Source organism: Phoxinus phoxinus (assembly GCF_949152265.1).
Source record: "Phoxinus phoxinus genome assembly, chromosome: 8".
In the NCBI taxonomy this organism is placed as follows: Eukaryota; Metazoa; Chordata; class Actinopteri; order Cypriniformes; family Leuciscidae; genus Phoxinus; species Phoxinus phoxinus.
Window position 1 is genome coordinate 30967434 of NC_136883.1, and position 10841 is coordinate 30978274.

The 10841-nt window shown below is 36.3% G+C and overlaps 1 protein-coding gene across 1 annotated transcript; it reads right to left on the reverse strand.

Moving 5' to 3' along the window:
- Nucleotides 1-1388: 1388 nt before the first annotated feature.
- Nucleotides 1389-10559, reverse strand: wnt2 (wingless-type MMTV integration site family member 2). Its single transcript, XM_079620302.1, has 5 exons — nucleotides 10245-10559; nucleotides 9755-9975; nucleotides 7281-7558; nucleotides 6864-7128; nucleotides 1389-2638 (listed from the first exon to the last, which is right to left on the reverse strand). Exons 1-5 carry the CDS (start codon nucleotides 10325-10327, stop codon nucleotides 2433-2435), a joined length of 1053 nt encoding a protein of 350 aa, XP_079476428.1. The 5' UTR covers nucleotides 10328-10559; the 3' UTR covers nucleotides 1389-2432.
- Nucleotides 10560-10841: the final 282 nt, after the last annotated feature.

Here is a 10841-nt window from a genome sequence, read left to right on the forward strand (position 1 = left end):
GGTTTTTGGTCTTTAATTTGAGTTTTCTCTCTGCCCTGAGCTCAGATACAAATATGATGCATGGATATGAAATATAATATGTGCCCCAGATGCAACCAATGCAATCCAACAAGTCAGGTGTTTGCATGGCCTGCTGGACTTGCTTTTGCTGCCCTCAAATGGTGCAAGGCCTGCACATGCATTTTTTTTGTGGAAAACTTTCACATCCTTGAAAATGTATCGCCATAAAATGTATCATCAAGTTCACAAATACAGAGCATTCCATACCAATCAGAATAGAACATCACATTTTCTCTAAACTGTTACCATATATTAGGTAAATATATATGCAGTGTTGGGGTAACCCATTACAAGAAATGTGAGTTATGTAATCAGATTACTTTTTTCAAGTAACTAGTAAAGTAAAGCATTACTTTTACATTTACAAAAAAATATATATATTATTATAGTTCTAGAATAAATGTGGGTATACTCATCTCACTTGCACAAAAACAGATTCAGTATTCCTCAAATTGGATAAACTGTGAAATGCAAACTCAACTTAGAATATTACGGCTACCTGCAATATTTAAATATGTTAAATTACACAAATATACTTTATGCATTTAATCAGACTTTATTACCAATGTCTTTGCTAGTGACCTACGATTATCCAATTCAACCATACCAATAAGCAAAAATTACTTTAGATAAACAACATATTTGTGTGTGTGTGTGTGTGTGTCACACTCTACTGTACATGCGTGAATATGCATTACCTTCAGCCTGAGGCTTATTCGTTTCATTATTTCAATTTTTTCAAACATTTTATATATGCACATATACTACATAATCAAACTCCCTTTTAAGTGCAACAATATACAATGTGATAATTATACATTTTAATGCTCTTTTAGGAAATTATACACATTTATGTACAGAAACTTTATCAGGGCAGAATTCATTAACACTCTTTAAGGCTTCAATCAACTGATTCAATATAGTTATAAAGTTTGAGAATAAAGCATAAATATGTGCAAAACTTACAAAGGGTTTTATTTTTATAAAATGCTTTTAGGTTAGGGAGAGACCATCTATTTAAGATGTCATGAGGGTGTCAGCACTGAGGCTTTTTTTGGTCAGACACAGTTTTCTGTCATTCATCTTTCACAATAATGTATAATATCATATCAGCTGGGTCTTATTTAGAGCTACTAAATGAATAAATCACAAGGGGGAAAGCTTGTTAGCCTTTATACAGACTTTATACTTCAGACACAAAAATGTGTTTTCGTGAAGTGGTTTACTCCATCTAGTCATTAATTGTTTATATACACTTAACAATCAGAAAACAAATATAGTTTATGGTTTTTACTGCAAAACAGGACAACAAACCTTTGACAACTATGTGACGTAACATAGATGTAAGTTTTATTTTAAATTACATAGAGTTTGTATTTACATTTCAAAATATGAAATACATTAAAGATAAACATTTTTATACTACAAAGCAATAATAAATATTTGTATTATGGTGGGGGGGGGGAGGGGGAGACAAAACATGTAAAGATGATAAAACAACTTAAGACTTCAAAATCAGTTGTGATACAACAAATCTGCATTGTTTTTTAAAGGTACACTATGTAACTTTTTTTGTTCAAAATTAACAAATTTAAATGATTCAGTAAATCATCAATCCTTCTTCCAAAATGTGTTTTTGTCTTACCCTGATTCACTAGCCTATTATAAGTGCTAATATTTTAGACAGGGCGGGATGATTTTCGCTGGAAATTGCGTACATCACTCGCCCGTGCATGTCTTGTCACATCTGTAAATTAAAAAAAGTTGCTCCAGCTTATTTGATGTGTGTATGGTGTCTGAGTGGTCTATTTAGTTGTTGCTATGAGTGAGAAAGGTTGACATGGAGCAGCTAAAACTCAAACCTCTGGTGAATCACCCGATGTAATGTCAAAATCACCCAACAGCGTTTTTTATTACTCAACAGGTTAGTAAGGTATTTTATTGAACAGATAAACTGGCATATGTAGTTCTCTTACAGAGTTCATTGTAAAGCATTATATTGTGAAGGGTCATTTTAATGGGTATAGTACCGTCTTCAGCTACTCAGCTTGAGATCCTTTCCATCTAAACTGGTTATATAAGTCTAGTAGTGAATGTTTTATGAGCAGAAGGATAATCGCTCTCTTTTTTTAGTTATGAGAAAGAACCATATTCATCCGCAGTCGCGCAGTGCCAAAGCACAACCAAAACAATGTTCTTCCACAAAATGCAAAAGTTACATAGTGTACCTTTAAGTTGCTGGTCATTTGTGTATGCATTGCTGCAATATCTGGTCTACTTTTATAACTCGCCAGAGAAAAGCACTGTACAGGTCAAAGGTTTAAGGAGGGATCTTTAGTTTGGAAGGTAACTGAAGTGCAGGAGTGGTGTGGTCATGACTGGGTTTTGCAGGTATGCACATCTACCTCCTCTTCGCAGTCCCTGCAGTGAACAGCACAACACCAGTGGAACTTGCACTCACACTTGGTGGTGCGGCTCACGCGTGATGTGTCATAGCCCCGCCCACAACACATGACCTCACAGCTGTCAGCCCCACGGGACGTACGGTTGCATACTCGCCCTCCTGTGCCCACAGATCCTGGAATAAGACAAAAATAAAATGAGACATAGGATTTAATGACAGAAATGAAACGGCCACATTAAATCTGTTCAAGGTATAAGTCCTCACTCAAATAACCATGTATTGCAACATACTGTATATACAGTACCGGTTAAAAGTTTCGAAACATTACTATTTTTTAATGTTTTTGAAAGAAGTCGTATATGCTCATCAAGCCTGCATTTATTTGATCAAAAATACAGAAAAAAACAGTAATATTACAATAATATTATTGCAATTTAAAATAATGGTTTTCTATTTTAAAATACTTTAAAATATAATTTGTTTATGTGATGCAAAGCTGAATTTTCAGCATCCTTACTCAAGTCTTCAGTGTCACATGATCCTTCAGAAATCATTCTAATATGCTGATTTGATACTCAGTTATTATCAATGTTGGAAATAGAACCTGTGATCTTTGATAAATAATAAGCATTTATTCAAAATAGAAATATTTTCTAACAATATAAAAACTAAATTACTGACCCCAAACTTTTGAACGGTAGTGTTTATTGTTACAAAAGATTTATATTTTAAATAGATGCAACTTTTTATTAATCAAAGAATACTGAAAAAAGTTTATAAAAAAAATAAAACAAAATAAAAATGAACTTTCCAAGCAATATTTACAACAACAATAATAATAATAATCTTATTATTTTATACATTTTAAATATAAAAATGCTTTGCTACAAATACATATTGATCATTCTTTTGTGATAAGGCCAGTGAAAATATTAGAAGCTCAGGTAAAAATGTTACTACTGGCCTAAAATAGCCAAACCTACCAATTAAAAGAAGTCACCCATCCACATACTTTCATCCATTAATATTGATACATTGTACTGCTAGAATCTATTGATGTAGTGAATATTTGAACAAATTCCTGAAGCAAGCAGACCTCGACTGAATAGTCATGTGTAGTGCCTGGCAGATGTCTGATAGTGTCCAGACAGCGCTGTCTTGAAGAGGCTGGGTTTGTCGGCACCATGTAAAAGGATGACCGCTTGGTCCTTGGTCAGATGAGGGACTGATGATAGAAGCTATCAAGCATTGCTCTGGGTCTTCATCACGTACTCATTTCAACGGCTCTAATCTCGACAACCCCGCCTCTATGAGGCTGACGCGTCGCTGATTGTTGCTGATACAGAAATTGCTAAAGACCTTGTATAAACCCTTGCTTTAATGCTCCCTCTGAGTGACAATCTGCAGCCTTTGTTTATAAAGATCTCTTCAATGCCAATCAACACTCAGAACTATACAAACAACCATTTTTCATGTGGTTTAACCAATTTAGAGTTGGTTTAGTGGTTTTAAGATGAGAACAATCCTACAGTGAAGGCCTAGAACTGCAAATCTCTTCAGTAGCACCAGCATTGGTATGTCACCGCTGCTCTATTGAACTCAATTGCAAGTAGGCAGGCATGTGTCTGGGCATGACACGGCCACTCCCCCCCCCCCCAATCCCCACAGCAGTTCATCAGGCTGGTATGCTGGGCGGATATCGTTTACATCATGGCCAGCCTTTACCTGAGCGTGGATCTGCTTATTGAATTAAGATGAGGGGGTGCCAAGAGATGAGTTTAACATGTGTGACCATGGTGAGAGTTAGTAATTGATTTCACACTTATGCAGTAGAGGTATAGTCTATGTCTCCTAAAACTGACATCAAACAGACTGCCCTGCCGAGAGTTTCTCACAAACCACCATGTTAGAGAGGTCAGCAGCACTAAAATATGGCCGTCATGATTTTTTTTAAATGTACCAAACCTTCAAAGCTAATGAGAAAAAAATGAACAAGACAAAAATATTACCTTAATATCTTAATATCCGAAAATTCTGACATCGTCATGTCATTTTAAACCTGTATGATTTTATTTAGAAAAATATCTCAAGCTGCATCCGAACTCACATACTCGTTCCCTGCTTTATATAGTAGGCGAAAAACAGTAGGTGAAAATAACCGGGTGACCTACTACTTCCTGCAAGATTTTGTAGTGAGCATCTGATGGACACGACGCAACTGACGCCGAAAGTCACATGACAATGACAACATGACGGATGTTGTATGTCTGGATTATATTCATACTACATTTATACTATAGAGCATACTTTTTTAATGGTCAGAAAGTAATTACTCATTCATCTATTTAGAGTATGCGATTTCGGACACAGTCTCAGTGTTTTTATTCCCTTGTTATTTTGGACCCCATTGACTTCCATTGTATTGACAAAAAAATGCCTGGTGTTTTTTTGTAGTCTGCAGATGAAAGAGGTACAATAAAAAAAAAAAAGTCACACAAGTTTGGAACGACATGTTTGGATAAACTAGCCTTTTAACAGTTTTTCTAGTTTTTATGATCATGCAAAATTGATATGCTTATAAATGGGCAGTTATACTGACATACAATAAATAATAAATACCTAAAGTGGGTTCAACCTTCATCTCAGGGCACTTAAAAGAGACATGACCTACCTCTCTAAATATTCCTGCCAGTTTTAGACAGAAAATATAGAGGTGCCGCCGTGGAAGGCAGTGATTTATAGCATTTGCGCGTAGGGATTAAATTTCAGCTCCCGTTCTGCCCACAAAACTGTGGTAATGTGTCTAAACACAGCGTCACCTGATAGCAGGGATCATCTGCAGTCTGACAGGCACCCCCTCCCTTACTGCTTCCCACATAGGTACACCTGGTGTTATTCAGTATGTACACACACACACACACACACACACACACTGAAAAGTAAAAAGAGATAAACCTCTGCCTTAGGGAGGGAATCTTTACCGGCATTCAGGTTACAGGATTGGGTTATGACTATTGTGTATGTAATAACCAGCTAAATAGCTCCCGTCCTCTGATTACAACGGTGTTTAGGGGCAAAGACTAATGCCTTGCTGATTTTGAGCAGAGAGTGTGGGAGTCTTGCAGGGTGGAGACACAAACAATGGGTTATGAAACATGTTAGAACACTACAGATTTGATATATCAACTTAATTCACCTCTTGAGGAAATAATTAAAAGGATAGTGCACCAAAATTTTTAATTATATTATTATTTACTAATTTACATTACTTTCTTTCTGATGCAGCACAAAAGACAGTTATAAAAAAAAAAAAAGTGTCCATACAATAAAAGTCAATGCAGTTCAGTGTTGGTTTGGACCCCACTGACTTTCACTGTTAAAGGGTAACTGTTGCCAAAATTGAACCTAGGCTCTTTATGTTTATCTACCCGAGTTAAACTTTCGTGTAAAACGCATAATTAGAATGGAAACGCCACTTTTAAGATTGACTGTATTTTCGTTTTAGGTCAAAATGCTTTTTGAATGGGAGTGCATGGGGCACTTCTATGATAGCATCAAAATCGCTATTTTTAAAACACTAAGAAGGCTCGACACAACATAAAACTGTGCTCGAAGTATCACCAGGGGCTCTACACATGAACTTGAGCATTGACTACATTGTTTGTGTACACAAAGTTTACTAAAAAGAAAGGTTTTGAACAACTCACTGTAGCTGTTCTTCCTGGCCGCCGGCATTTTGTCAGTCAAAAATAGTCGATCCGTATCACCGAATCATTTCATTATTATATGAGGATCCTTTTTCAAATACAAGGTCAATATTGATTTTCACTAACGACAAAACAACAAATTATCCGTGAATTTATATGGAACTAAGCTTTAGGAGCTTTCCATCTTTACTCTCCTCCCTGTTACGTTGCATTCGGAGATCGACTACTTTTGACTGGCAAAATTCCAGCCACCGGAAACACTAACTGATATAGTGAGTCGTACAAAACCTTTCTTTTTAGTAAACTCTGTGTACACAAACAATGAATTCAATGCTCAAGTTCATGTGTAGAGCCCCTGGTGATACTTCGAGCACAGTTTTATGTTGTGTCGAGCCTTCTTAGTGTTTTAAAAACAGCGATTTTGATGCTATAATAGAAGTGCCCCATGCACTCCCATTCAAAAAGCATTTTGACCTAAAACGAAAATAAGGTCAATCTTAAAAATGGCGTTTCCATTGTAATTGTGCGTTTTACACGAAAGTTTAACTCAGGTAGATAAACAAAAAGAGCCTAGGTTCAATTTTGGCAAGAGTTTACCCTTTAAGAGAGAAAAAAATCAATTGAAAAGTGATTCATTCTTTTTTGGAGAAACCATCTTTTTAAGGGTTATGGTTTCCCCCCAGCACACTTACCAGACTCGTGGTCCCATATACAGTAGTCAGGTGAGTCTTCAAAGTAGACAAGGTCATTTTTGGTAGGCCTCTTAAACATCCTGTAAGCACTGGTGAAGCCTGTTCCATACTGGTTCATCACCACCTGAATGGCATTGTTGTACTTTTTGCGGAGATAGTCACCAGTCTGCCTGAAGTCAGCCATGGCTAACCAGCAGGTTCGTACATTGCATGAGCCACTGACACCATGACACTTACACTCCAGGTTCATAAAGCGCTTCACTGCCTGTAAATAAAAAAAGAAGACAGTGTCTGTAGTAAGCCCCTGACTGCTCCGTCTCTGATTGCATGACAATACGGTCACGGATTATTATTTGTCAAGATTTCGTTTCTCAATATGTGTCTCAACAGCTGTTTGCAATAACGTGACCTTGTTACCTTCCTCCCTGCACGGTTGTTGTGCAAGTTCATGAGCGCTCGTGCATCTCTCTCCTTCCTCTCCTTGGCGTCAATGAAGACCTGAGTGAACTTGATAGCATGGTCGACATGATCGCTGCAGCCACCCCAGTCGAAAGATCCCTTGGCGTCACGAGATGAGCCTTTCTTTCCGGGGTCGCAGGAGCAGTTTTCTAGTTCACCCTGACTGCACGCCCTGGCCAAGGTGTACACCATTCCTGCTGAGGAGATGGCATAGACAAAGGCGGCCTCACGACTGCCTAAAAAAAGAACACACACACACACACAGAGGGGGAATGGCGTTTAGTGAGCATAAAAAAGTGTTTGTGTGTAGTGTATACACACAAAATTATTTTAATATCAATTATATATATTTATATAAATTATTTTAATATCAATTATATATATATATATATATATATACTTAATATATCATTAATATTTATTATAAATTATAAAAATATAACAAATTTAATTTAATAATTAATATATAATAGTAATTATTAAAACTTACATTTGTTTAAGTGTATCTATATATCTATATACAGTATATATACACACACAGACATAAAAAATACATTATACATTTTTAATTTGATATAAAATTCATTTAAATTACTTTACTTTTACTTACAAGTTAATTTCTTAACTTTTGCATAGGCTAATTTGTATTACCGGTAATATATACACAGACGTATAATTATTTTACATTTATGTTATATATTTCATTTTATTTTGCATGTTATATTATACAAGTAGTATAAATATAATAATAATTAAGGTAATAAAAAAATCATAATAAATTAATACTCATTACATTCACAGGTCAAGTCGGTTCCAAAAATAAATGCTGACTTTATATATTTTTAAACTGAAAACCTACTAATCTCATAATCCCTTATAGAAACCTAAGGTTTACTTCAGAAAGATATATGTCTGAGAGGAAAAGTGCATGTCTGAGTTTGAGCATATGTGTGACGGAGATCACGGTGGGAAGCATTAAGAGAGGGAAGAAAGAACAACAGTAACAAGCGACCGCCTGAACAAAAGTTATAAGCTCCAGCTTTTCACATGTATACCAAAGATGTTTCCGTCCGGCAGCTTTGTCAGACTGAAAGAGAATGCCTGCCATGCAATTGTTTTAAATTAGTGAGCTGACATTGACAATAAGTAGATTCTCACAGTGTCACAGAGAAGTCTTTCTGGGAGGTCTGAATACCTTAAAGCAAGAAGATTAAAGTCAGAGGTTTAACCTAACTTTAATGTGCAGAGCAGCTTAGAGGCCTGGGACACAGAGTTACTTTGAGGATGTTCCCATTAATATGATTTTACGCGGGATGAGAAAATAGAGCCAGAGACACTTACAGTTGCAAATCTAAAGTCACAAAACTGCCAATTACAGCTATTTAAAGCATCAAGCTGCTAAACAGTTCTGAATGAACTCACCAGACACAATAAGCCAGCCTTTGTTCCCTAAACTCACATAAATCTTGAACACAATGAAAAGTAAAGGATACACTTGCATGCTAAGTGAGACTTTTGTGAGTTATCGATTCAAATTACATCTAGACATCTTGAGATGATCACAGAACAGTATTGTGTTGTTTATTGGTCAATGATATGACTTTTTCAGATCTGGATTTAATTATTTAAATATATATAGCCTATGCAATGCATACAGACAATGACAAGAATACATATTTTCTATTATAAACATGTTTGAGATGTATGAATTTACACTTAAAATAAATCAATTGTGGGTTGTTTCAACACTTGTTTGGGGTCAAATATGGACAAGCCCAACCGTTGGGTAAAAAAACAATTACTACAAAATTTAAATCAATATTTGGGTTTGAAACATTGGTTGAAACAGCCCAGCATTTTTTTGTGTAAATAATTGTGATATGTCTTATGGGGCTTAAAGTCACAGCCCATGTGTCAGATTTACCAGGTGGTGTAACTGTCTGGAAACGGGCAAAAAAAAAAACTTATTATTTCTTTAAAAAATGATTTGGCAGACAAAGTCAGTGTGTTATAACCAACTTTTGCTTTCAACAACATTTTGTTTTCAAGAGTCAATAAATCAACACAGTTTTGTAGAAAATGGAACTTTTTTTTTTTCGTAAACTAAAATTAATAGAAGGATTATGCTACATTAATAACCTTTTCTCTCCTTGATCCATGTGTCTCATTAGCCCATATGGGCTAATGAGACACATGGATCAAGGAGAGAAAATATAGATAGTAGCCTATACTATCTTTTTATACTATCTAAACAATCTGATAAAAATCAAACACACTGTGCTGCACACACAGATGAGCAAAGAAGGGTCAAAAGCACACCCAGTTCATCAAGTTTTACTTTCTGTAATAGGATCTGATATCAGATAAGGAATTTCACTGAGTGCAGAGAACACACTGTATGTACAGCCCTTATACACTTATGCCTTACTCACTTCGATGTAAAAGCCTCCCAAAAAGATTGTGCTCGCGCGCCATGGTATTGCAATTCCATCGGTGGTTCCTGAACTGGTGCTGACATTCTCCAATCCAGTTTTTAATCCCAGCTCCTATAGCCTGCATCACCTTGGGATGCTGGCGGCACAACTGGCGTTGTTTGTTAATTAACCCCGGGATGTTGTCGCACATCACTTGCGATCCAAGAGTGCCCATGTACCTGCATAAAAGATGAAAGCACAGGGAATGAGCGATGGGAATCTCTTAAAGACAGTCATCATGTTTCGACACACAACTGCGTACTCGGCACATTCATTTCATCAAATAACATTTCGCGGTTTAATTTTTCAGTGCAAAATCCAATTTACCTAAACATTCCAATAACTCCAGATTTTTTTTTTAACCACATCGTACTCTAAAACTATTAACATTTATTAACGAGAAAGCATTACTAAAACATAATAAAAATAAAACAAAAACTGTACCCACCACCACGACGCGTCGACCCTTGATGTGAACCAGCAAATTGCCACGGACAGATAAAAACATATTCCACTTGGCAAAAAGTTCATATTATAAAAATTGTATTGATACACTCATTCGTTCAGGCACTTGCATGCAGTTTAACAACAAACAAATGAAACATCGAATGCTGAGGCGGTCGGAGCAAATTGGTCATTTACTCTCCCAGATCAAAAACCAGTGGAGTGACGCGACACAAGTGAGCTGAGCGTCAAAGCATCGTGAAGTGTGTGATGTGTGGCGCTGCACACACAGCCTGATGCTCGTCCTGGGGCTGAAGTGGCTGAAGATAGCTGATGATCTCCTATCAGGTTTAAATTGCTTACACAAGGGGTGGGCGCAGTCCTGCCTCAGGAATGAAGTGAAGAAATTAGATGTCTGAAAGTATCTGTTCAGGCTAGCCACAGGTTTTTGGCTTATTTCCAAAGCAGCGAAAGTGTAGAATGTGGTCCAACGTGAAATGCCTAAACATAGCTACCCTCCTAAATCATAGCACTTTAATAAATAATGCATTATTATTATTATTAGGCCTGTTGGGCAATCTCTTTGTATTAGCTATTCATA